This window comes from Heteronotia binoei, chromosome 1 (genome assembly GCF_032191835.1).
Source record: "Heteronotia binoei isolate CCM8104 ecotype False Entrance Well chromosome 1, APGP_CSIRO_Hbin_v1, whole genome shotgun sequence".
Lineage (NCBI taxonomy): Eukaryota > Metazoa > Chordata > Lepidosauria > Squamata > Gekkonidae > Heteronotia > Heteronotia binoei.
This window is the reverse complement of record NC_083223.1, coordinates 153194973-153222504: the sequence shown is the minus strand read 5'-3', so window position 1 is coordinate 153222504 and position 27532 is coordinate 153194973. Positions and strand designations below refer to the sequence as shown.

The 27532-nt window shown below is 40.9% G+C and overlaps 1 protein-coding gene across 1 annotated transcript in view; it reads right to left on the bottom strand.

Annotated features, from left to right (window-relative positions):
• The window catches only part of C1H1orf198 (chromosome 1 C1orf198 homolog), a 39876-nt gene extending 14058 nt beyond the window's left edge, over nt 1-25818 (bottom strand). The window contains exons 1-2 of the mRNA XM_060242826.1: nt 25271-25818; nt 10520-10570 (exon numbers count right to left, since the gene is read on the bottom strand). Coding sequence (XP_060098809.1) covers nt 10520-10570; nt 25271-25618 — 399 coding nt within the window. The 5' untranslated portion in view covers nt 25619-25818. The remainder of the gene's footprint in view (nt 1-10519; nt 10571-25270) is intronic.
• Nucleotides 25819-27532: the final 1714 nt, after the last annotated feature.

Here is a 27532-nt window from a genome sequence, read left to right as displayed (position 1 = left end):
CTCTACATTGGCTAAAAAGATATTTTAGAGGAATACAATTGTTTCTAAACGCTGGAGTGGCAAAGCTGGTAGCTGGTGACTTCCTTTCTGCCCCGTATCTGGTGCCACTGCCAGTTATATTCTTCTTGCATACTACCCCAGCTCTCTGTCTTGTCCTTCTGGCAGAGGCATCCACCATCTCTCTTCTAGCCTGGGAAATGGCCATTTGCACTAAGGCTAGAAGGAAGCTCATAAAAGTTGCACCACAGCTCTCCCAGAAAGGCCCCCTGTAGGCTTTGCAATGGGCTCAGTCCATGCTGCCCAAGGGTCCAGTGGTGGCAAAGGGAATCAGAAGAATAAAAATCCCAAGGCTGTCCTCATCACAATGCATCAAACTCACCAAAAGCCTGTACTAAAAATGGAGAAGACCGCAAGATCTGCAGTTATTTTTATATCTTATTCACTCATGGAGAATGTGTGGTATTTCATTAAATACATAGCATGCACAGCCAAAACCAGCTGTTTGTCTTGGCAACTTCTAAACAAAACAGAAAAAGAACAAACCTGTAAGATATTGAAACAAAACTTCTAGAATGACAGTCAAACAAATATATTATAAGACATAAGCCAATATATTAAGAAGCCAAAGACCAGCTCACTTCAGTGACAGAAAATAAGAACCTTTGGCTGACTGGATTTGAATTGACTGAGAACATTATGTTTCAGACTATTATACAACCATCAAGGTATGAGCAGAGTAGAGAAAACACTGTCAGCAGAGAACCCTTCATCTGTTTATAAAAAGACCCCCCCCCCCCAAAAAAAAAAAATCTTTCTGAAGCCAAATCAAGATACTGCCTCTTCAGGCAGTGGTCACTCCAGCCTGGGTGTTAATTTTTTTTTTTTTTTTGGCCAGCTTCCACACAGCAACATGGTGTGTTCACGCACTTTCCAGTTTTTCCTGGACTGATTTCCCATTTGCCTTACGCCGCTGTCAAGCGCCTCTTCTTAGCGGGGCTTCCCTCCGATTTCACACTATCTGCCCCGGAGCTCCAGCCAGCGTCAGCTTTTTCACGGGGCAAAGAGAAACCGCTAAAAAACAGTTTCTCTTTGCCCTGTGAAAAAGCCAATGCTTGCTGCAGCTCTGGGGCAGATAGTGTGAAATCAGAGGGAAGCCCCGCTGAGAAGAGGAGCTTGACAGCGGTGTAAGGTGAGTGGGAAATCGGTCCTAGTTTTTTAAGTAAGAAAAAAAGCAAGGACATGGTAGGCCCATTGCAAGCAGGACAGGAAAGAGAAATTGTAACAGGCAGGAACTCATTAGCATATTAGACCATACCCCTAATATTGGCATATTAGCTAACTAGCATATTAGGCCACACACCTATTAGCATATTCGGCCACACCAGTTGGTATAATCAAGTGCAAGTGGTAGCTGACTCTCGCCCCCCACCTGCCACCCCTCCCTCCCTCCATGCAGAAGCTGCAGCTGCTCCCACCAGACTTTTAAAGGAACCCACATATCCCAGCAGCAGTCGTTCAGAAGACAATGCCCACCACTCAGGGAAGGAAGGGAGGGAGGGAGGGAAATAGATGGGGGAGGGAGAGGTGGAAAGAAAGCAATTAACTTTAAATGCATTCTCCAAGCTGCCAGCTGGCTTGGCTTGGAGAAATGATTTAAAGAGGAAAATGCCTTCTCCAAACCAGCCATTGGGGTGGTGGTGGCTTTGAAAGTCACATAATATATGTGAAATATATGTGAAACAAGCCAGAGTTTGGCCAGCCCTGGTGTAAAAGGTGCCACTGGACTCAAAATTCATATTAGGCTAACTTCCACATAAGTCTTTTCACCTACTAACATAACCTCCATCTTATTTGGACTGAGTATCTCCTTATTGGCCCTTGTCTAACCAGTTACAGAATCAGATACTTGTTCAGAATATCCATAGCCTCATCCTAATTTAGATGCAAAGGAGAAACAGATCTCGGTCTCATCAGCATACAAATGATACATCATTCTAGACCAGGGGTGTCAAACTCATTTGCTAGGAGGGCCAGATCTGACATAAATGGGACTTTGTGGGGTCGAGCCATGCATGTCCTAAAATGTAATGTCAGATAGAGAAGATGTAGACTTTATAAAGGACACAGGCAAACACAATTAAAGATATTATTTTTTAACTTAAAATACAAACATTCCTAAAACTCTTGCAATATTTTGTTTAGGAAAGATAGGAGAATAGTGCGATTCTGCAATGCAATTTCAAAAATAAAACATCAAGAAAAAACACAAGGATGACACAGCAGAAAACTAAAAATATAGAATGCTCTCAGTCTGGGAAAACATGAAATGGCAGGGCATTTTAAGTTTCTTCCCCCCACACACCCCGTCTACTCAGATTAGCAATGGCTCTCCAGGATAATATCCCCCTTTGGCTGTGGGTTCCCAAGTTAGAGTACTGAGTAGGCACTAGTCCTCATATCCATTAAAAAAAGACAAAGCTGACTCAGAGCATCAATGCTCCATTTGCAATGACACAATTCCAGGACGCTTCAGAGAGACAGAGAGGGAGGGAAGGGGGGAAGAGAGAGGGAAGGGCGGGGAGAGAGATTCATGCCTCCACACACACTATAGCTGAAGTCAAAATGTACATTAGGAAACTTTATTCTGGTCTGGAAATTAAAAAAAAAAACCTGAAGAGAAACTTTGCCTTCCCATTCATTCATGCCCAAACTTCTGCAAATACTCACTTTACAAGCCTAGGCTCTAGCCTTGAAAACACTGCTGGTATACTGATGGCTTAAATAAAATAACTACTGCTGGAGTCAGTTAGAAATTATCTCACCAAAATGGAGAAGCAAAGATAAAGAAAGTAGAGCCTGCTTTCACCAAGTCACCATGCAATAATATTGGGGGGGGGGGGGGAGGGAGGATGAAGCAAATAGGAAAAAATAAAGACTGACAGAAAGAATGAATGAATGAAAGAGTGGGGAAGTGGGAAATAAAGCAAATAGACAGGGAAAAGGAAAGTCAGAAAGACAGACAGACAGAAAGAGAGGGGGGAGTGGTAAATAAAGCAAATAGGGGAAAAGAAAGATTGACAGAAAGAAAGCATGAATGAATGAAAGAGTGAGGGAGTGGTAAATAAAGCAAATAGGTAAAAAGAAAGACAAACAGAAAGAGAGGGAGGGAGGCAGAGTTGGAGACAAATAGACAGAGAAAAAAAGAATGAAAGAGAAATAGTAAGGAAGGAAAAGACAGGGTAAGAGTGAAAGAAAGGAGGGGGGAAAGGAAGAAAGAAAGAGAAGAGAAGAGAAGAGAAGAGAAGAGAAGAGAAGAGAAGAGAAGAGAAGAGAAGAGAAGAGAAGAGAAGAGAAGAGAAGAGAAGAGAAGAGAAGAGAAGAGAAGAGAAGAGAAGAGAAAAGAAAAGGACAGAAAGGGGATGGGAGCAACTCACCTGTAAAACTGCTGACTCTCTGGAAGCCCGCTGCTGCGCAGCTTGGCCTCCTGAGCCCCACTAGCCAGCGTGACATCGAGAGGCCCCTGTGCAAGCGTGACTTACGGGGTTGGGAAAATGGAGAGCTGACCCACTTCTTGCAAGAGGAGCAGACAGGAGCCTTTGTTTTGGACATAAAAGGCGACTCTAATGCCTGCTGTCTACCTTTTCCAGTGAGGGAATTGTCTATGACATGCTTGAAGAATTTTGAGGGGGTTTACTTTGGCTGGCGAGGAGTCCCAGAGGGATTCCTTTCTGGCTTTGAAGAGCCCCCGGTTAAGAATTGCATTCCAACGTCTACAAAGAATCTCCTGCGTCATTAAATTGACTTAAGCTCATCAAGATTCCAACTTTCTATGGATTACAATAACAGCTGAAGGAGAAAAGATCCGTGTGAGAGGTAAAGATTGTTATCTACCACTCCGGGATTAAAATAAGGTTTTAAAAATTAAATATTTAAGATCTGGAAAGAACTGTAAGAGCATAAAGCTAAGAAGAAGTAAAAGGGGGTAAATTTGGACTTTTTGAAACTTAAAATAAGCAGGAAAGTACAGAAAAATAACTGATGTTTGATATACCTGTGGCTTTGAAAAAAAAAATACCCTGATATAATAGAGTGCTGAGCTTCAAGACGAAACAGGAAGTGACGTGCTACAACTATTGTGAGACTATTAACTATAGAGAACGAGACTTCATGGTCAGAAAGTCAGAAAGTGAACACTGAAAGAAGAGCTTTGTTTTAAACCTCCAGGGACATCTCTAGAGCCAAAAATCATAGAGAAACATCGGCAGCCATTAAAGAAGGGTCAAAGGTTTTATATTTTTAAAACAGAATTGGACTTTAAAAGTTTATAAAACTGACAGCAATCATCTTAAAAAGAATAAATATTTTGGACTATATGTTTAAAAATAAAATTTAAGGCTTATTACAAAAAGGAAAACGTTTTGAAAAAAGGAGCTTGGAAAAATCGTGGCCGCCATTTTGGATTTTTTTAGAACTTTAAAAATTAATATCTTGAGCTAGGAAGCTCAGAGGATGGCGATTTTGGGCTTGTCGGAAAGGGCATGCCCTAATCTATTGGAACATATCATTGGTTTGCTGATTGGTGAGGTCAGCCTATAAGCCCATTCTGTGCAATGGGAGGACAGTGATGTCTGATCAAAAGTTGGAACCAAGGCTTACATGATTAAGATCAGGTTCACTGGGAGGTGGAAAAATGGCTAAAGTTCAAGAGCAATTGGAGGCGATGGAGACAAGACTGCTGAAGGTGATGAAAGATTTAGCAACTGGAACTGAGAAGAAACTAATGAAGGAAATAAATTCCAGTGCTGAAGAAGTCAAGAAAGAAATTAAAAAAGAGATTAGGGTTTGTAGAATCTTTCGGGCTTAAGTGCCGTGTTCTACTGGAGAAAGTTTTCCTTCCAGACGTTTTGTTCTCAGCTGCGGAGAACATCCTCAGTGGCGTTGCAGCCGGAGCAGGCGCTCAGACCTTCTTGGCTGCTATGCATTGAGTGAGGCCAGGGCTGCTGGAGAGCTGCTATTTCTAGGCTGGAGGGGGTGTGGTGAGAGGGCAATTGGTTTGTGAATGTACCCACAGTTTGGTGGGGCTTCCTGGAAGGGTGGTGATAAGGAAACTGGATGTGGAATGTGACCATTGTTCTTTGTTGATTGCTGGGAGGGTTGGAAGAGATTGATGAATCACAAGCTACTGCTCAGAAGACACAGGAAACAGAAAATAAAGTTAAAAACCAAGATGCTACCATGAAGAAAATGCAGGAGAAAGCAACACTACAAGACTGTAAGTTAATGGAAAACATGATTCGTCTATGAGGTGTACCTGAAAATGACCAAGAGGACTTAAAGAAGTATATTTCAACAATCATTGCTGAGTATATGGGAGAGGACCCTGATGTGACAGGACTATGGAGACTATGACTATGTTTACAGGATTAACTCTGATTGAGTTAATGACTATGACTATGTTTACAGGGTCAACTCTGAATTTGCTAGAAAGAACAAGCTACCAAGGGATGTGGTAGTAAAATTTACTACAAGAGTCATGGTGGGAAGGATTTTAAGTCAACAATTTAAAAAAGCAATGGTGGTGGAAGAAAGCAAAATAAGAATAATGAAGGAGCTGCCAAGGAAAGTTATAAGTGACAGAAGACATTTCAAAAAATTGACAAAGGGCGAAGGGAATAATTTATAGATGGATTTTACCAGAAGGTCTTAGCTTTGAGTATAAAAGACTGAGAAATACAATAATAGATATTCAAGTCATGGAAAGGTTTTTTGCAGACAACAAGGAATTTAGAGATACAGAATAATTGAAGAATCACTATGGATTACAAATTAATTTCTTGGAATGTAAATGGACTAAATGATTTGGATGAAGAAACAGAGGGAACACTTATGAAATCTGCAGACGATACTAAATTGAGAGGGGTTGCATACTGTAGAAGATAGAGACAGGACACAGGATGATCCTGACAGGCTGGAAAACTGGACGAAAACAAATAACATTAATTTTAACAGGGAAAAATGTAAAGTTCTGCATCTAGGTTGGAAAAATCTAATGAATCATTATAGGATGGGAGAGACTTGTCTTGGCAATAGCATGTATGAAAAGAATCTAGGGATCTTAGTGGACAGTACACTGAACATGAGTCAGCAGTGTGATGCAGTAGCTAAAAAGGCAAATGCAATTTTGGTCTGTATCAACAGAAGTACAGTGTTCAGATCACACAAAGCGATGGTATCACATTAGTCTGCTCTGGTTAGACCTCACCTAGAATATTGTGTCCAGTTTTGGGCACCACAATTTAAGGATATAGACAAACTGGAACATGTCCAAAGAAGGACAACGAAGATGGTGAGGGGTCTGGAGACCAAGTCCTACAAAGAAAGGTTGAAGGAGCTGGGTATGTTTAATCTGGAGAGGAGACAACTGAGAGGTGACGTGATCACCATCTTCAAGTATTTGAAGGGCTGTTATATAGAGGATGGTGCAGAATTGTTTTCTGTAGCCCCAGAAGGATGGACCAGAACCAATGGCTTGAAATTAAATCAGAAGAATTTCTGGCTAAACATTGGGAAGAACTTCCTGGCAGATAGAGAGGTTCCTCAGTGGAACAGGCTTCCTCAGGAGGTGGTGGGCTCTTCTTCCTTGGAGGTTTTTAAAGAGAGGTTAGATGGCCATCTGACAGCAGTGCTCATTCTGTGAATTAGGCAGATCATGAGGGCATCAGTGCTTAGTTCTCAGGGCCCTTTCTTACACACCCAGGGAAATGCTGATTACTGCTTAGGGGTCAGTCAGCAATTTTTCTCCAGGCCAGTTTGGCATGGGATCCTGGAAGTTTTTGCCATTTTCAGGACATGGAGCAAGGGTCACTGGGTAAGTATGGCTTGCAGGTGTGGTTACAGGGGGCTGCAGCCCCATTTAAACAAGATGCTATGTGGTGGCAGAGAACCACAGGCAAATTCTTTTGCCATCATGTTTAAATCTCACTTTGGCTTTGACATTATAACTTGTTGCTGTGCTTGAATTATATAGCTAGAAGTCAAAAGCCCAGTAAAAACACTGCCTGCAGTACACCATCACTAGCAGCCCCAAATCCTATGACCTCACACAGTCAACACCCAGTTTTGCTGGAGGAGAACTTTCGGGAATGAAGAAGCCACAAAAGAATGGATAAGCCTTACTTGCATGTGCTCCTTGCAGCTCATTAGCCCAATAGAACCTGTTTAGACCCACTATCAGTTTTGAACCTCTACCACAACCTTTATGAACCTGCAGTCACTGTTGGAATTCTGACACAGGTGATGGGTACAGCAAAAAATGGCTGCAGCAGGAGGCAGCACCAACTACAAAATGTCAGGGAGCAAGGTTATGCATAACTCTCACAATAACTGACATTTAAGACAGAAGCTCTTTTAAAAGGATGCCTTTTAATCTGCATAGCCAATCAGAAGACCTGCTAGGCACAATTCCCACCTGGCTCTCCCTACTTTCTAAAAATATTAGTGGGCATCAGAAAAGTATTAGATAGCATCCTGGCAACCAAAGGCACCACTTTGGGGCCCCTATTCAAACCTTAAGCTAACCTGCAATATTCCCCATTACCACTGGAAAGTAACCTGACCAAAAGATGTCTAGTGCACTTGTGCTGCTTTGAGTGTTAACAAAATCATCTTTAAACTTATTATGCACATCTATCTACATATAAAACAAGTTCCTAGCAAACATATAAGCAGAAATTAAGCATATGCTTACCGTTATGCAGCATAATATATATAGGAGATAGAAACTACTGTGACTAACCTTAGAGGAACTGATTTGGGAATGTATAAATAGCTAGTAGCAGGTAACTTCTATTCAACAACAACAACACCTATGTATCCCTTGCTTCTCCCAGCAATGACAATAGATATGCTGTGCACAATGTTGCATAGTTGTTTTTCTATAAATCAACCTTTTTTTAAAAAAGTCTCTAAAACTTTCTAGGCCACCTGTCCAGTTATTTCACTACCTTTGCAAACTACCTTTTTCAACTGCAGGGGCTTACCAGTGGTCACTTGGATTTCCTACCAAGATGGTAGTGGCCATTTCCAAAAATCCAAAAGACCAGGGATGGCTGAATCCAAACTAAGTTTTCCATCAGCAGAATGGGAATTTCCTGCTACTTGTTCCTACTGCAGCTTACTGATCTCCACAAAATGCTGCTCCTGGAGGACAGGAGTCCTTGAGAAATGAGAGGGGGGAGGGTTTTTTTTCAGTAGGACAAGAAATAAGCAGAAATAGTAGAACATTTAGTCTGGATCCAACCCAATGATTTTATTAGTTTGGCTTTCTTTGCCAAATGTACTTGCTGGATGTTTAACCACAACCTTGGAAAGGTACAACCTGAAAAATGCACCCTTGAACTTATAACTTTCTGATAGGGGGAGCAGACAGCCATAGCATCTCTCATTCATTCCTGCCCTCCCCAACAGTCCTCCTGAAGTCCTGCCTTAGAGCAGACAGGAGAACAGACAACAGGACTGGGAGAGGAAGATGATATTGGATTTAAATTCCACCCTATACTCTGAATCTCAGTCTCAGAGCAGTCACAATCTCCTTTACCTCTCCCCACCCCAACAACAGACACCCTGTGAGGTAGGTGGGGCTAAGAGAGCTCTTACAGCAGCTGTCCTTTCAAGGACAACTCCTAAGAAAGCTATGGCTGACCCAAGGCCATTCCAGCAGGTGTAAGTGGAGGAGTGAGGAATCAAATCCAGTTCTCCCAGATAAGAGTCCGGGCACTTAACCACTACACCAAACTGAGAAGCTGCACCTACCTCTTACCCCACTGACTCAAGAAATTCAAAAGAAACATAAAACCACACACATTTATCCAAGCTGGCAATCTACCTAACAGTTGCACATGGGAGAACATCTTTTCCATCCAGGCACTGACTTCTTCCAGAATGAAACCCACAGAAATAAGCTTGTCTTTATTTGCTGTCAGCAAAACTATTTATAAACCAGCCACAGGTTTTCTTTCCATTTGGAAAGAAAACTTTGTAGGAAGGACAGCAAAAAAAGAAACCTTCATTCAGCTCTCTGTATTATTTTTCCATTAACACACCCCCAACCATCAGATCCTCAAGTGCATTGTTCAAAAGGAAATGAAGTAGTCCTAACTACATTACAGAAGGAGCTGATTCAGAAAAATGATGAAGACTTTATTCAAAACAAATTTTCTCCTTCCACAAACAGAAGAAATTCACTCAGCTTTGAGTACTTGTTACCACAAGTCAGCCTTTTCACTGAAGATTTGTTCAAAGCACTTTATGATAGTTAGTTCTAGTTCTGAGAAGAGCCCTGTAAGATACAGCAATATTAGAAATGCGCAACAAGGCCACTTTGTACATGACCAAATATGTGTTTAGGAATTCAATACCTTTCAGGTATACATGGCTTGATTAGGTTCAGGGCAATGGCGCTTAAAGAACTGCCCTTTGCTCCATTGGGGAATTTACATGCATGGATGGCTACACATAACTATACCCAATGGGGCAAATGGGGAGGAGAGAAAAATTATGCAAAAATAAATAAATAGCTAGCTAGCTAGCTAGCAAGCAGCTCTCTAGGGCCATTTTAGACCAGGAACATGGCATGGAGGAAAGGAGCTTTAGACACCTGCTCCCCATGCACTGTCATCTCAATTTAGATCTGGCCTACATGCACCTGGGATGCATAGAACTGCAGAACATGTCTTTTAATAAGTAACTTGCCCCTAAGGTTAACAGGACTGAGGCTTGTGTAGACCAGCTGGTGAATGAGTTCATGGCTGAGGTGAAATCCGTGTTATGCTTACCCAAGGGTCATATTTGCCTCTTTGCAACACTAGTTGAAACTCCAAGAGGTATGCCATGCATTTTTCTAAGACCTGGTTAGTGCCCTGGTCATATCAGACACAATGGCACATCATACTGTTGCCCAGATCTAAGAGCTGCATTCTCTTAAGTGTCACCTTTTAAAAGTCAATATCCAACTGGCGCAATATTGTAAGGAGCTGTACTCTGTGACCCCACACAATATTCGCATCCAGAAACTGGCAGGAAAGAGTTGCTTTCCATTGTGAATCCCTTCTAAATCTCAACAGTGACATGATCTGGCTTCAGTAGAAATGGAGTGGAAATCTATTTCTATTAATTACACTCGGAGAGCCGGTTTGGTGTAGTGGTTAAGTGTGCGGACTCTTATCTGGGAGAACTGGGTTGATTCCCCACTCCTCCACTTGCACCTGCTAGCATGGCCTTGGGTCAGCCATAGCTCTGGCAGAGGTTGTCCTTGAAAGGGCAGCTGCTGTGAGAGCCCTCTCCAGCCCCACCCACCTCACAGGGTGTCTGTTGTGGGGGAGGAAGGTAAAGGAGATTGTGAGCCGCTCTGAGACTCTTCGGAGTGGAGGGCAGGATATAAATCCAATATCATCATCTTCTTCATTCAAAATCCTGAGGTGAAACAACAGCAAAGAGGAATAAAACTGATTTGCAAAATTACCTTGGTTTCCCAGGAGAAAGGAGCTGAGTGTTCATCCTGCCAGGTTATATCCTGAAATTTAACAGAAATTATGCACAAGTTAGCATGCATGTGCGCACTTCTGAATACAAAAAAACCCAGAGATGTAACTAAGATGCAACATCTGGAAAAGTGGAGCTCTCACAACACTTCAACATATGGATCCACAATAGATATACATTGAAATCCCTCGATCAAACAAGATGTATTCTTCTTTAGAATAAAATATCTAACAGTTTTCTGTATTGGTTTATAATACTTTTATTATTTTTATTTAGTACATTTAGTAGACGTCATACACTTAACATTGTACGGGATTTCTCTCTGCATAGGAATATCAAAATTTGATGCATTCCAGCTTCACTTAGCCCATGCTTGAAGCATGGCTGCATCCACATGTTGTTAGATACAGTTGTATCACACTATAGCAAGAATTTGCAACTGGATTTTTCTGGGGGACAACACAATTCAGTTGCAAATGACTGCTAAAGTATAACAGTAGCACAATATCCAGCAATACGTGAATGCATCTGTTACAGAAATGTTCCTGGTCATGTCAGAGGCCATGCTGGAATGCGACTTGGTATTTTCAGTACAGGCTGTTTATTTACTGGTAAAACCAGCAGCACTCAGAGATGAATAGCAGTCTTATGCATCCCTTCCGGGATCAGGAAAATAGAAATAGCCGTGCTGTAAATACTCCAAAAACATTTAAGAACAATTTAGAATATATGCTTTGGGTTGTTCAAGAAATTAAAATAGATCTTTTGCTTCCAACATGTAAGAGACATGTAAGAGGCTTCTCCTAAGTGGATGCCAGGACTTTGGCCTGCTGCATATTTAAGGAGATGAGTCTCTCTCTATGCAAGTTTCTGAACATCTGAACTCATGACAGAAATTCCATCCACAAACAAGGATCCAGTCACAGAGCTGACCTCAGCAGCCATCTGTAAAGCATCAAATACATAAAAGGATGAATCTAACTAAAACAGACATTAAGGCTGCATAAGCTTAGAAAAAGACATCAGAATTTTAAATCGCCCAAGATAGTGGCATCTTTCTTTCCTGACAGTGAATGACACAGTGGAGATCTGACTATCAGCACCAAATAACTGCTCTGTTATCCAAATCCACACAAAAGACCTCTCTGCTGGCAACTGAAGATTTCTTACATAGCTGCTCTATTATATAATAGGAAAATCTTGAAGAGGAGAGGAAAGTTTTGAAACTCTGTACACCAGCCCCTTTTATTGTTGTTTTCAGGACTGTAATATACATGCATAATCATGCCCACAGAGATGTTACTACAAACAGGTTGGGAAAGCCAGAAGACATCATCATGCATGGCAATCATGCAAGCACTAAGTCTTACTCATTGGGAAACTGAAATCTGTACTGAGTTATCATAATTTCCCAGTTGTGAAAAGATCAAAACACATGCACCTCTCAGGCAGAGTTTGTGATCTTTACATTCAACAGTGCATGTGGGTTCTTTCCAACACATTGGCACACTCCTGTATAAGTGAACTGTGCATGAATATCACATTCGCCCTCCCTTAATCACCCCTTACCACTTCTTGTGCGAGCTTTGAGTTCAATCTAGGCAGGGCTTTTTATGTAGGAAAAGCCCAGCAGGAACTCATTTGCATATTAGGCCACACCCCCTGACATCATCATTGTTTTGCACAGGTATTTTTGTGGGATAAGCCCAGCAGGAACTTATTTGCATATTAGGCCACCACCAGCCCAACACCAAGCCAGCCAGAACTGTATTCCTATGCGTTCCTGCTCAAAAAAAGCCCTGAATCTAGGTAATAGTTATCCATGTGAGGAGGGATCTCTTTTTCTCTGCACAGCACCTAACTAAGGCTGAACAAGTTTTAGAGTTAGCAATACCTTCACCTTTGTGAAACTGGTGCCCAGAAATCTTAAAAGTTCAGTGCAATATTCAGAGGGGAAAAATACGGTATCATCTTATTTATTATGGATGAGTTATGTATAAGATAAATTAGTGAACACAAACAAGTCTGATACTGTACTCCCACTGAGTTTTCACCAACAGTCAAGCTGCTCGCAACATTGGCATATAAATCCTGGACTTGGATAATCTAGCCACACTGATCCATGCTACTTCAACCTCAAAACTGGATTACTACAATATGTATTTTAAGATATTTACATATCACCTTTCTACCGAGTTAGGGTCCTCAAGATGGGGTTGCCCTAGAAAACCTAAACATTTCAAAATACAATGGTTCCAACTAATGCATGATATTTCTGTCATAACTGGTGGCTGTACTCCATAACTTTTTCAGTGGTCACTCCTGGAAGGACTGCTGTGGCCTGGTCTGCATCCAGGAGAGCTTGTTTTTTCTTCTTCCAAACATCCAGGAGAGCTTGTACAGTGTTTTATTTTGAAGGGCTTTTTGCTGTTCTTGTACAGTTCTTTGTGACTGCTTTAAGGTGTTGGAAGGATGTAGGGAGGAGTTTGAGGGTTTATTCTAGCACATTCTTGCAAATGGTTCCAAGCCCCCTTTGCAAAGGAAAGCATCCTAGAAATATTTTTTAAAAAATGATAAATTCACCACAGGGATTTCTTACCCACTCCACATCCCAGCCATATAATCTATTATGATTAAGAAGCTGATCATCATGTACAGTTGTGCTACCTCTTATTTCTTCAAAGGATGACTTCCAAAACAATCTAATTTCCACAGTGCCCCTGCCTCCCTGAAACAGCATTCCTCTTAATTCAACTGACAGAGAACTCAAATGAAAACAGTATTGTAGGACAATGTACAAACCTCCAACTGCTAATTATTGATTCTGTTGCAAACATACAACGAAGTCACACTTTGAAGTTTTATGACTGGATTCATACCTCTTTATCTCCCCTCCCCCCGTGGTAAACCTACACTTAAAAGTCTCATGACAGAATTAACCCCCTATATTCTCTCCCCTCCTTATAACCTGCCCCTAAGAAACATTCTCTGATTTCCATATATAGCCAAAGAAGTGAGCTCTTATGTTGTTTTAGGTGCCTAAGATGTCTTTACGAGACCACTGGACTTTTGTTTTATTTTGCTTGTTGTTGTTGTTCAGTCACACAGTCAAGTTCGACTCTTCACAATCCCATGGACCTTCTATCTTCCACCATCCTCCTAAGTTCACTCAAATTCATGTTCATTGCATCGATAACACTGTCTAACCATCTCATCCTTCGCCGTCCCTTTTTTCTTTTACCTTCAATCTTTCCCAGCATCAGGGTCTTCTCCACTAAGTGCTCCCTTCTCATTTGGTGGCCAAAGTATTTGAGCTTCAGTTTCAGTATCTGACCTTCCATGGAACAGTCAGGGTTGATTTCCTTTAGGATTGACTGATTTGATCTCCTTGCCGTCCAAGGGACTCTCAAGAGTCTTCTCAAGCACAACTTTAGAGTAATATAGTTAAATCCAAATCTTAATCTTTATCTCATATAAAATTGATTTTAGTCCTGGAATGTTAGATAAAGATCTTCTTACCTTGCAGCCCAATATATCCTTGTTCACACCGTTCTTATCAATGATAAATGTTTAGATGTTAGAATAGTCCAAAGAAAGCTTGAAACATGATGAATTTAAGTCAAATTAATGACCACGGATGTCCTCTGTAGACGCTGGAATGCAATTCTTTGCCGGGGACCCTTCAAAGCCCATAAGGAACCCCACTGGGACTCCTCATATGCCAAAGTAAATCCCCTCAGAATTTTCCTGAGCATGTCTTGGCCTTTTCCCTCACTGAGAAAAGTAGGCAACAGGCGTTGAGGTCGCCTTCTCTACCCAGAACAGAGGCTCCGGTCTGCTCCTCTTTTTGAGAAGCGTCTCAACTCGCCATGTTCCAACTCCGGAAGGGGGTAATTTCCGGGCTTTTGGCATTTAAGAAGCAAAGTTAAAAGACGAAAAACGACTTTTGTTTGGAATACTTGCGGCTTCTGCAAAAAAAAACCCATTGTCACTGAGTTGCTGAACTGGAAGAGGTTACAGGAAGTGGCGTCATACAAGCATCGCGAGATCTCTCAACCATTGAAACGTGACTTCATGGCAAGAAACGCAGGAAGGAGCCATTAGAAGAAGGGAACTTTTAAGCCTTCACTAGGATTTGAAAACCATAGAGAAATTGCGGTGGCCATTAAAGGAAGGTCAAAAAATTTAAACATTCAAGAAAAGAGAATAAGACTTTGAAAATTAGTGGAGCTGGCAGATATCAAAATTACAAAGTAAAATATACTGGATTATAATATTGGAACTGATTTTGGTGGCTTTTTGGTGAAAAAGGAAAAAAACTTCCAAAAGGGTCTGAAAAATCGCAGATGCCATTTTGTGCATTTTTAAAACTTTAAAAAATTATATCTTGAGTAACAAAGCCCTGAGAATGGCAATTTCGGGCTTATTGGAAAGGGCATCTCCTAATCTAGAAGATCCTATGGTTTAATTTGATTTTGGTGAGTTCAACTTAAGAGCCTATTTTGGTAGTGGCAGTAATGTCTGATCACAAGCCGGCACCAAAACAGACACGCGCAAGGACTGGTTCACTTAAGGAAGGTATAATGCCTAAAATACAAGATCAATTGGATGCTATGGAGGCAAGACTGATCAAAGTGATGAAAGATATAATAATGGACAACAAGAAGCAATTAAAAAAGATATTGAAACAAGTGCAGAAATGGTGAAGACAGAAATTAAAAAAGAAATTGAGGATCTCAGAAAGGACTCACAAGCAACACGAAATAAAGTACATGTGGTTGAGAATAAGGTGAAGGATCAAGATTCCATGATTAATAAATTGCAGGAGAAAGTAGTTCTGCAAGACTGTAAGTTAATGGAAAACCAGATACGTCTAAGAGGAGTACCTGAGAATGAAGGAGATGACTTAAAGACATATATAATAAGCACTATTGCTGAGTTCTTGGAAATAGAACCTGATGAATCTAGTTATCTTTATGATTACATATACAGGGTCAATTCATCGTTTGCAAAAAAAATTACCAAGAGATGTGGTAGTAAAATTTATTTCAAGAGACATGGTGGGAAAGATCTTAAATTTTTTTTTTTTTGAAAAAACACTGGAAATTGATGGAAGCAGAGTTAAAATCATGAAAGAGCTGCCAAGAAAGGTTATAAATGACAGAAGATTGTACAAAAAATTAACTTATAAGCTGCGGGAGAATGAAGTGCGATACAGATGGATACTGCCTGAAGGTCTAAGTTTTGAATATGGAGGAAAGAGGATTACAATTACAAATGTGCAGGAAATGAGATTTTTTGAAGAAAATGCGGGATTTGGGGATACAGAATAAAAGAATAGTTATGGATTACAAATTAATATCTTGGAACGTAAATGGACTAAATTCACCGCAAAAAAGAAAGGCCACATTTCATTGGATCAAGAAATAAAAATGTAATATAATTTGCTTATATTAAACAATTGGATTTTTATGGAATAAACAATTGGGTAAGGAATTTTTTTCTTTGGCTAAGGAGAAAAAAAGGGGAGTGATGTTTTATGTTAAACAGGAATTGGATCCAACATTGATTTTTAAGGACAATGAAGGGAGATATTTAGCTGTGGAAGTGACAATGAATGACAAAAAGACATTGTTGTTGGGACTGTATGCCCCAAATGGGGCGAAGGACTCCTTCTTTAAAGATATTGTGCAACAATTAGACCAAGTGACTTATGAACAAATAATGGTAATGGGGGACTTTAATGGAACAATCTTTAATGATCTGGACAGATAAGGGAAAAAAGGAGGGTAAGTTACTAAAGTGATTCTTTGATTTAGTGAAACAAAAAAGTTTGGAAGAAAAATGGAGGAAATTTAATCCTAAAGTGCGTGATTACACCTTTTTTTCAGCTAGGCATAACTCTTTCTCAAGAATTGATATGTTATGAATGACAAAAGACCTTGGACTTATCACAAAAAAAAATAGAGATTCTTCCTAAAGTTGGGACTGATCACAATCCATTGATGTGGTCAGCAAAGTGTGTGAAAAGATTAGGAGATGGAGAATAAATGAAGATTTGCTACAGAAAACCAAGACAGTGGTGTCTCAAGAAAAAGAAACTAAAGCCTTCTTCCAAATAAATGAAAAGGAGGACATTCAATTTCAAACTGTGTGGGATGCATATAAAGCAGTAATGAGAGGTATTTTAATTACAATGAATAATAAAGATAAAAGGGCTAAAGAGAAACAAATGTTGGACATTCAAAAAGAGATTGGGAAAAAAGAAAAGGAACTTAAAAAAAGACCGGGGAAAAAGTAAATAATAAGGGAAATTACAATACTGCAGAACCAATTGAGACATCTGTTAAATAAAGAGGTAGAATGGAACCTTAAGAGACTCCAACAGAAATCTTTTGAAGGAGCAAATAAGTCTGGAAAATACCTGGTTTGGCAAATGGGGAAAAAAAAGGGAAAATAAATTTGTGAACAAAATTGTATCAGGAGGTAAAGAAATTGTTGACCAAGCAGGAATTAAAAGGGAATTTTATAAATATTATGCTAAGTTATTTCAAGCTCAAAAGTGAAGAAAAGAAAAATAGATGCATATTTACAGAAAATTCAAGTAAATCCCTTAACAGAAAATATGGGCAAGGTATTAAATGAACCAACTGAAAAAATTGAAGTTGAAGCAGCTATAAATTCAATGAAAATGGGAAAGACACCGGGTTCAGATGGTTTTACAGCAAAATTTTATAAAGTCCTCGCAGAGACATTAGTACCAAAATTTCAGAAGTTGATGAATATTATAAGGATTGATGAAATAATACTAAATACATGGAAGGAAGCTACAATTTCGTTGATACCAAAAGAAGATATACAACAAATGTAAAAAATTATAGACCAATTTCATTACTTACAATGACTACAAAATATATGCTAGGATACTAGCAGAACAACTCAAACAGAATTTGAATTATTTTTTTCAAAGAGGAACAAGCAGGCTTTCTTCCCAGGAGACAAATTAGAGATAATATCAGAACTTATAGATATTGTTGAATATTATGAGAAGCACCCTGAAAAAGAAGTGGCACTAGCTTTTGCAGATGCAGAGAAGGCCTCTCACAATCTGAATTGGGATTTTATGTTTGCAATGATGGAGAAATTGGAATTAGAAGATTTTATAAGAATGGTTAAGGCGATATATACTGAACAACAAGCAAGACTCTGTATAAATGCGGAGTTGACGGAGAAAATGTTTGTTGGTAAAGGAACAAGGCAAGGTTGCCCTCTATCCCCATTGATATTTATAATGACATTAGAGATTTTGCTTAGGCAAATACAAGACAAAGAGATAGAGGGGTTGAAATTGAAAGGTTTTTCTTATAAATACAGAGTGTTTGCTGATGATGTGATGTTTATCAGTGAAAATCCCTTATCTGTGATACCATTGCTGCTTCGTAAAATACAGGAGTATGGAGAACTGGCAGGCTTTTATACAAATAAAGAAAAATCAAAAATTTTGTGCAAAAATATGACAAAGAATCAACAGGAGGAACTGCAAAGTGCAACAGAGTGTGAGGTCACTTTAAAAGTAAAATATTTAGGTGTGGAAGTTACCATGAAAAATATAGATTTGTATAAAAATGATTATGAAAAGCTTTGGCGGAAAACTGATGAAGATTTGATAAAATGGAATAAATTGAACTTGTCTATGCTGGGCAGAATTGCTGCACTTAAAATAAATGTTCTACCAAGAATCATGTTTCTATTTCAAACAATTCCAATTGTGAAGGACAATAAACAATTTACCAAATGGCAAAGAAAAGTTTCAGAATTTGTATGGGCTGGAAGAAAACCAAGGATTAAAATGAAAATTTTAACTGATGCAAAAGAAAGGGGAGGTTTTCAATTACCGGATTTAAAATTGTATCATGATGCAGTGTGTTTGGTATGGATTAAAGAATTATTAAATAAGAAACTGTTGGTTTTAGAAGGCTATGGAAATATTTTTGATAAGCAAGTGAAGGGATGTGGTTAACGTATAATCAATTATTAAAAATACATGGAGGAAAGGTGGACCTAAAATCAGCTGAAGAATTACAATATAAATATAACTGGTTTCAATTACAACAAATTAAGAGCTTGGTGGAGCAGGACATTAAAAATGAAGGTATAAGACAGGAGCAAACAGAATTGGAAAAAATGCTGTTGGGCAATAATGAAAAGTTGATTTAAAGGATTTATAAATTACTATCGAAGTGGTCTACAGAAGATGAAGTAGTTAAATCTCAAATGATAAAATGGGCAAGCAATTTCAACAAAGAAATACAAATGGAATCTTGGGAGTATTTATGGAAGAACTCTATGAAGATATCGACATGTTATAACATTAAAGAAAACTGTTTTAAAATGCTGTATAGATGGTACATTACACCTAAGAAACTGGCAAAAATGAATAATCAGGTGTCAGACAGATGTTGGAAATGTAAAAAACATGAAGGATCTTTCTATTATATGTGGTGGACTTGTGAAGTTCATCTGTTAATAGTTCATCTGTTCATCTGTTAACATAATAAACAGATTATGTTAACAGAGTTCATCTGTTAATATAATAAAAGTAGCTGATATATAATTATGATTATTTCAACTGGATATTATTTATATGTTATTTTTATTCAAACTATTTTGTTTAATATGTTTATGACTAAGTGCAATACTGGCTATTTTTGTTATACACCCTTATTTTAGATTCAGTTGTCCTCAATATGTATTTTCTTTTTCCTGCATAGGCTTGCCAATCCCCAGGTTCCAGCAGGGGTTCTCCTGCTTTCCCAGGCTCCTCCCTGCCCCAGTCAGCTGGCATTTAGAGCTGGCCCTAGACTGTCTGGCACTCTAGGCAAAGCTAACTTCTGGCTAACTTCTGGTGTCTCCTCCTGCACAGGTAACATCACTGAGTCACATGGTGGGGCACCCAATTCAGTGTCCCCAGAAGGCCAGCACCCTAGGCAATTGCCCAGTGGCAGGGCTGGCCCTGGTTGTATTGAAAAGAGTTTGGGGTTAATTCAAATTCTAATTATCTTAAACTTCAAATTATCTGTAGTTGCAAATTCAAAAGCACATTCACTTGCCACATGACTAGAAAATCAGAAAGAGAGCTTCACATAAGCTGTAATACCATATTTACAATATTGCCCTTTACCATCTTATAAAATCCAGTACTTTAAAATTACTCTTAAAGCTTTATTCTTTAAGGCCAGCGATTTTCCACATGATCCTTAAACTATATCTAAATCATAAAAATGGTTATAGTTTAGGTACATCCTTGCAAAAAAAAAATATCCGAAATATTGGTACCACAACATTCAAAATATGACTGATTTAAAAAGATCCCGTCTCCATCTGCTATTGGTTGGCTCCTTCTTTCCAAGCACGCCTTCTGAGAAAACAGGTCTTTCTATATTCAAAAGGTCTGCTTTGTAAGGGTGCCACGTCTGCACCGAGATTGCTTTGCTGTGACTTGCTGTCACACTGCACCTTGCAAACTGTGATCCAGGTGCAGTGCTAAGTGTGTGTGAAACACTTAGCAAGGCAAGGTATGCTTTGCAGTCAACTGACAAGTCTGTCAACAATGTCACTAATGTAGCAGCCCTTATGGAGAGATGCTTGCTGCAGCAGCTGCTGTTGTGTTAAGCATAGGTTTTATTCCCATTTTTAAGATGTGATGCTCTTTCAAGAATTTGTTGTGTGTGTCTAGAAGGGCACACCTTTGGAGATTGAAAAAACTTCCCTAAACCCTTTGTGATATAGCTTGTGTGTCTGTGTGCGTGAGGGAGTGTGTGCTGCAGTTTAAAGAAAAATGTCTATGCTTAAGCCCACAGGCTGAGACAGTTATCCAGATACAGCCTAACCCTCCCCACTCCCTTTCAAGGAATAATACTATTGCTGTGTTTAGATCTGTGTGCTTATCCACAAGGTTGACTTGTATGTTGTCACAAGGTTGATTTGTATGTTGTCACTGAGGCCAGAGTTCAGTGGAATAGTGCCTGATTTACATGCATTATTTCAATCCACTTAATGGAAATGAAGCCCAATCACAAGACCTGCTGCAACACCAATTACTGTTCAGAATGTACTTTGGCACTCTAACAGCTGTGTTACATACCAGAAAGAATACTGGTGGTTTTTTAATTGATGTATAAATCCAGATGTTTCCCCCCCCAATAGCTTTGCGGCAAATAGCCATCAACGAAAGTCCAAAGCTATGCAGTTCTGTGTCACCCCGGAAAACTGCTTTTCCCACACCCTTGTTTTTCCTGGCTCAAGAACAGGAGCAGAAAATTTGACCAACCTTTTGAGGAAGTCTCTTAAAAACATCAGAAGTTGAAATATTCATAATATTATGCAGCCACGCTTCCCTGAAGAAGCATGGAAGAGGCTGCCAGATTCCTGGAGTCAAATGTAAATGTTTCCTTAAATTTAATTTTAGCAATAACTTCCTACCATCTGTTGCTAAACAAATGAATACCAATCATGCTCTTTTTATAATGTTATTTCTCACTTGAACTTTTAAGCTAATAGTTAGGATTTTTGAGGCATGCTGGTAATAAATGAATAAAAATGAGTAGGGCATGGCTTCCAGTCCTGAAAAACACAAAATGCCCTACAGCTTACAACAGCACTACAGATAAGATTAGAATTTCAATAGCCAATTCATACACAAAAGAACCCCCTCGGGTAAGCTCCTCCATTAGCATGTCATAGCCCAGGAAGCTCCCACAAGATAATGACTCAGCCCTACCCCACCTGCCTGAGTAGTTATAAATTACCTACCTACCAACTTCTTCTCAGTTTGACCCAGAGAGAACTCCAGTTTTCTAGGTTACACCCCTGAGGATGCCAGTCACAGTTGCTGGCAAAACATCAGGTCTCACAATGTCAAGACCACGGCGACACAGCCCGGAAAATCTACAACAACCAACCATGCTGGCAATGTTTTCTTCAATATTTGCTGCTATTTGTCTGCCACATACCAGGTATAAATGGCTCTATAATTCTGTAAAAGACAATCATGATACTGTTCTGATAGATCCACAGTTGGTTGAGGCAGCAGGTGTCTGATTACATTGGCCTTTCCCACTCCAATCTGCCTATACTATGGACTACACCAATTTAGCCTGGGCCTATCTGTTTAATATGTGGGTTCCCTGCATACATTTACACTACAGTCTCAGGATGCTGCTGACTGTGTTAAATTTTAGCTAACCACTGTTTGTTAATTTGGCTTTGGTTTTTAACTTGGAGTACATGGATTGTTTTTATCTGTTTTATTAGTAATCTGTCCTGAGCCTGCTTACAGGGGAGGGTGGTATAGAAATCCCAATAAAAAAATAGTTGCTGTTTTCTTTTAGTGCACATTTATAAGTTAGGGAAAATACCCTACTAAAAGCAGGATTGTTTGATTCACATGAAATCCGTTATTGGATTGCTCTTTAAAAGAAACTGTTTGGTAATATGAATTGATTAGGGCCTGAATTGTGATCGGGCCCTGGTACTAAAGGAGGGGAGAATTTAAATCCATCTCCTTCCTCAACAGATATCCCCCTCAAGCTGCCAAGGGGGAAGAAGGTGAGAGAGATACAACTGAGATTCTTCAATGAGAAATTAGTAGTAACAGAAAATGTTCCCTGAATGACAGCTTGCATACACATAAAATTTTCCCCTGCCAAAACAACTGCAGAAGAACACTGATGTTTGTAGATGCCCCATAAGCTGGTCACATTAATTTTGTTTGCCCTAATTTTTTCCCCAGAATCCTCTGCAATGTGCTAGGGTTCTGTGAAAGTTAGAAATTCTTCATCTGACAAGTCAGTTATTTATTTTATTTTATTTATATCCTGTCCTCCCCACCAAAGGCAGGCTCAGGGCGGCTCACAGGTTAGGGTCAAACAATGAGCAAACAAGATGAAACAGCAATAAAATAAGACATAAAACAATTATTAAAACATCAATATAAATAGGTGCTAGTGCAATCATTCATACAGACAATTAGAATTTCAGTGATAGCAGATGGTGAGTTGGTCAGTGTTAGGTGCTCCATAGAGGACCCAGGGACGCCACAGCATGGTAAGAGAAATCCAGAGTAATGTTTAAATTTATGGGCCTAATCCGTTGCTATAGATGTTACCGTTATGAGAAAGCATGGTGGAAGAGTGCTGTTTTACAAGCCCTGCAGAACTGTAGAAGCTCTTGCAGGGCCCTAACCTCCTCCGGCAGCTCATTCCATCAGCTAGATGCTCTAGTTGACTCTGCTCACCACCTGAGCCTGGCTTCTCTGATGCTGGGGACTGTCCACAGGTTTTGAGATAAAGTCTTGTCACTCTAATGCTTCCAAATGTACACAGTTAGTAGAATGTATGAAATGGAACTGACTGCCGCGTCTCATTCTAATGCTTCCAAATGTACACAGTTAGTAGAAATGATCTCATGAAGGGGAAAAGTGTGAAAGGAAAAGGAAAGGAAAGGTCCCCTGTGCAAGCACCAGTTTCCAACTCTGGGGTGATGTTGCTTTCACAACATTTTCATGGCAGACTTGTTACGGGGTGGTTTGCCATTGCCTTCCCCAGTCTTTTACACTTTCCCCCCAGCAAGCTGGGTACTCATTTTACCGACCTTGGAAGGATGGAAGGCTGAGTCAACCTTGGGCTGGCTACCTGAATCCAGCTTCTGCTGGAATCAAACTCAGGTCACGAGCAGACTTCAGACCACAGTACTGCTACTTTACCACTCTGTGCCACGGGGCCGCAGTGTGAAAACCACTGTGCAAAAGAACTGAACATTTCAGAATTTGTTCTGAGAAATGAGGAATACATAAAAATGTTCTTTTTTACACACACACACACACACACACACACAAACAAACAAACACAGACTAGTCCACTTTTTAAAAGAGCAAGGGAGCAAGAGAAAGATTCCACAGCTAAGGAAAAGTGTCATATTCTCTCCCATTCTGTTTTTTAAACATTTTTAGCCACCCATGACTTCTCAAGCTAATAAGTCTCCAACTAGCCAGCATTGTGGCTATACCCAGCATTCCAACAAATCTTCACTATGTATCCCCAACCTGCAGCACAGATGGAAAGTTCTCAGTATCAAACAAAGCTAGCATCTGAAGTGAATTTGAGATTAAACTCCATGTGTCTCATTTTAATGCTTCCAAATGTATTCAGCCATGCTGGCTTACTGCAGCAAATGAGGCAGAGTCCTTTGGCACCCTAAAAACTATGTGAATTATGCAACAAAGGTAATAGCTTATGTACAAGGCATGCACCATGCATATGGATGAAGATACAGTGGAAGGAAAGAACACCACCGCTACAATTGCCCTGCAGTCAGTTCCATTTCATACATATCCATCCTTGGCCATACAGACACCACAGTTCTCCTAAAAACTGTGACAGATACATGATTATTTGAGCTGGCAGGACAAACACGCCCCCTCGGTTTTATCAACTGGTGTGCATGTGCATTTTCTCTTCATACCAAGGACCTCCATGCACCCTAGGCATGTACAGGACTTTTATGGGGACTTCATGAATGATGGAGTTAACTGTGTAGATTTGGTGAGTTACACTTATGCGGTCCACTTTTTAAAAACTCTGACTAAACCACCTCACATTCTCTCCCCACCCCACCCCAATCCTTTGGCAAAAGGCTGTTTTAAATATTACATAAATATGCAGGCCACCTTCTCAGCCTACTTTCATGTATCTCACTGCTGGGACTGATTCTTTTTGCCACAGTAAGCACACTAGCAGCCTCTACTTATCCGCCCCATTTTTAACCCACTTGTGCACTAAACAGCTCAGGGAGCATACATGTTTTTCCCCCTCTTACATATTATTACTTTAGGACACACCACTTTATCATGGCACCTTTCTGGACATCTACCCTGTGTTCTTCAGAAAAACCTAAATGCATACTAAATTTGGTAGCAAGCACCCACAAAAGACATGAGGCAGTGACAACCAGCTTCCTGGATGCTTCTGCTATTCCTATTGTGTCATTCAAAGCCTCTTTTACAGTGCAGCAATAGTTTATTTCAGTGGCAGCTACAGCTGGAATGCATGCAAGAAATATGCCACAGCTAAAAGTGGCATCAACAATTTACTTCATCAACAATTAACAGGACCAATTATTATTTGTGCAACCAATAACCTTCAATTACAGACTACTGGAAGTGCCAGTAGTTTTTAGCACCTGTAGAAGCCAAAGGTCTAAGTTCAAGAATCAGGATGAGGTACACAAGCAGCAGCCAGCACCTGGCTGGGCATCTGAATTTCAACAGCCAGGAATACTAAGAGTCAAGCCTGCTAGGGCGCTCTTATTCTGAAAGCCTTTTATTAGTCCTTATTAATACCCCTCACAGTGAGAAAGCCGCTTACACATTTAATGGTAAGAGGAAAGGGAAAATTGTACCTGCTTATACCCTAATCTCTTCTAACTATAGACTCCAGGGAAAGCGCTGACAGGGAGAACGATAAACCCTTCACATGAATCCTGCCTCGAAGTAAACAAGGACCTCATTCTCTATGGCCGGATCCTCCAACTACATTTTCCTTGCCCTCTCGTCCCCCAGTCCTGAACAGAACCGCACCGGCTCAGCCTTGGAAGCCCAGAGGCGAGCGAGGGGAAAGGGAGCATGTGCAAAGAGCAACGAAGCCCGGCAACCGACACAGCCGTGTGGCTTTACCTCGTCGCCGAAGTGCACCACCTTCTGGCCAGTGTTGAGGCGCAGGTTCGGGTAGCAGACTGGAGGCGGGGAGCTGCGGGCGGCTCCTCGGTGCGCTGCGTACCGGGCCTGGACGTGCGGCTCCACCAGGCTCTTGTCGATGATCTCCTCTTGCTGGCCGGGCGGCAGCCGATCCCACTCGGGCCCGTACCGCTCGCGAATGCGCTCCTTCTCCGCCATGATCTTGCGAGCCATGGGGCTCAGCGACGAGAAGTAGCTGAAGCGCTTGCGCTCTCGCTCGTCCAGCGGCCGGTTGCCGTTCATGACGGCTGTGCGGGAAGCAGCGATCGCCGCCGCCATGGAAGCCATGGCTGCCTGGGCCTCGGCAGGCTCCGGGTCTGGGGGCAGCGGCGGGCTTCGCGGGACAGGGAACAGGCGCACAGCACAGCTCGCCGCGCCTTCCTCTCACTCTTGTGCTGGAAACACAGCCTTGCTCCCCGCCTCCCTTCAGCCTTTCGCTCCTCCTCCGGCCGTGGATCCGCCTCCCTTTCTTTCTGCCGGCTTCGCTCCCCTCCCCTCCAAAGAATTGAGCCCAGCGAGAGGAAGCTATGGTTGGGCGACGTTTACGCGTGGCCTCGTGGTGTGCACGATGAAAAACAAGGCATGCATTTCAAAACCTGGAGCTTCACTGCTAGAATGTAGTCATTTATATCGGCAATTTAAACCGCACGCTCGACTGTGGCAGATTCTGCCCGGCGTGCCCGCCCATCCCCTTCTTAAACCTTTTACCACCCCCCCCCCCTTTGTCTGGAGCCACCTCGACCTACCTTAGTCCAGAGTACCCGAAGCCAACATACTGACAGGCGCCGCGCCGCAGCCAGTTGAGTAAAACAACTTTTACACATCAGTGTTTAAATAGTGGTTTCAGCCACAATAGAAGCCGGGGCAGCTATTCGTTCCCAGATACACGCTCTACGGATCCCGCGTCGGGAGAAAACCCTCCAACAGGTTTGGATCACACTTCCAAAGGATGTCATTTCTTTTAAACTGAGCAGCATCAGTGAAAAAGAACCACCCTCGAATATTGCTTAAGAATAAAATCAAAATTGTGACGCTTACCATAGGCGTAAACTACCTGGGGGCTGGAGCATCCTCTGGAGTTTCCCACCCAGGGCTCAGCCCCCCTGGCAATCAGTCACCAAATAGTGACAAACTGCTTTGATGTTTTTTCCTCTAGACTGAAAACAAGACAGTCAGTGGTGTGGTGTGATTTCCTACACCTTACAAATGCTAATGAGCTAGCAGAGCAGGAATAGAATAGATAAACATCCCCCCTTCCCCCCAACTATCTCTGGAGAGAGGAAAAAATAGCGGGGACTGGGGAAAGGAAAGATCTTTTTTTTTTTTTTGTCTTTCCAGGATATAGTTTTATTAAGCAAACAAGCAAACAAACAAATAATAAAAAAGAAACAAATACATCCAAAACAACAATAAGCAAAAAGATAATAAAACACAATAGAACACAATAAAACACAATAGAACACAATAGGGAATACACAACAATACAATTGAAAAGAAAAACCACTACAACTACAAACTCATTCACACTAAGGAATGGAGAGGATCAATACATTTCTGTTACTCCAAATCAACACCTTTACTTTTTACCCACTTATATATGGGATCCCATTCCTCCTGGCATTTTTGCACATTGCCATCTCTTAATCTTATGGACATTAAATCCGATTCTGCGGCATCTAACAGTTTGGTAATGAATTCCTCTCTGTGCCCCCCCCCGAGCCCCACTGTCGCTACGGGCCTGTGTGCAACCCCAGAAACTCTAGTGTCTGAAACAATATGAAAAGGTAAGAAGGCACTGTGAAGAGGCTATACACACCACTTTGTTGGTGTTAAAGGTGCTTTTGTTGTTCAGTCACACAGTCGAGTCCGACTCCTTGCGACCCCATAGACAAAGTCATGCCAGGCCCTCCTGTCTTCCACCATCCTCCAAAGTCTGCTCAAATTCATGTTTATTACATCAGTAACACTGTCCAGCCATCTTATCTTTTGCCATCCCCTTCTTCTTTTGCCTTCTGTCTTTCCTAGCATCAGGGTCTTCTCCAGGGAGTGCTCGCTTCTCATTTGGTGGCCGAAGTTTTGAGCTTCAGCTACAGCATCTGACCTTCCAGGGAACAGTCAGGGTTGATTTCCCTTAGGAATGACTGATTTGATCTTCTTGCAGTCCAAGGCACTCACAAGAGTCTTCTCCAGCACCACATCTCA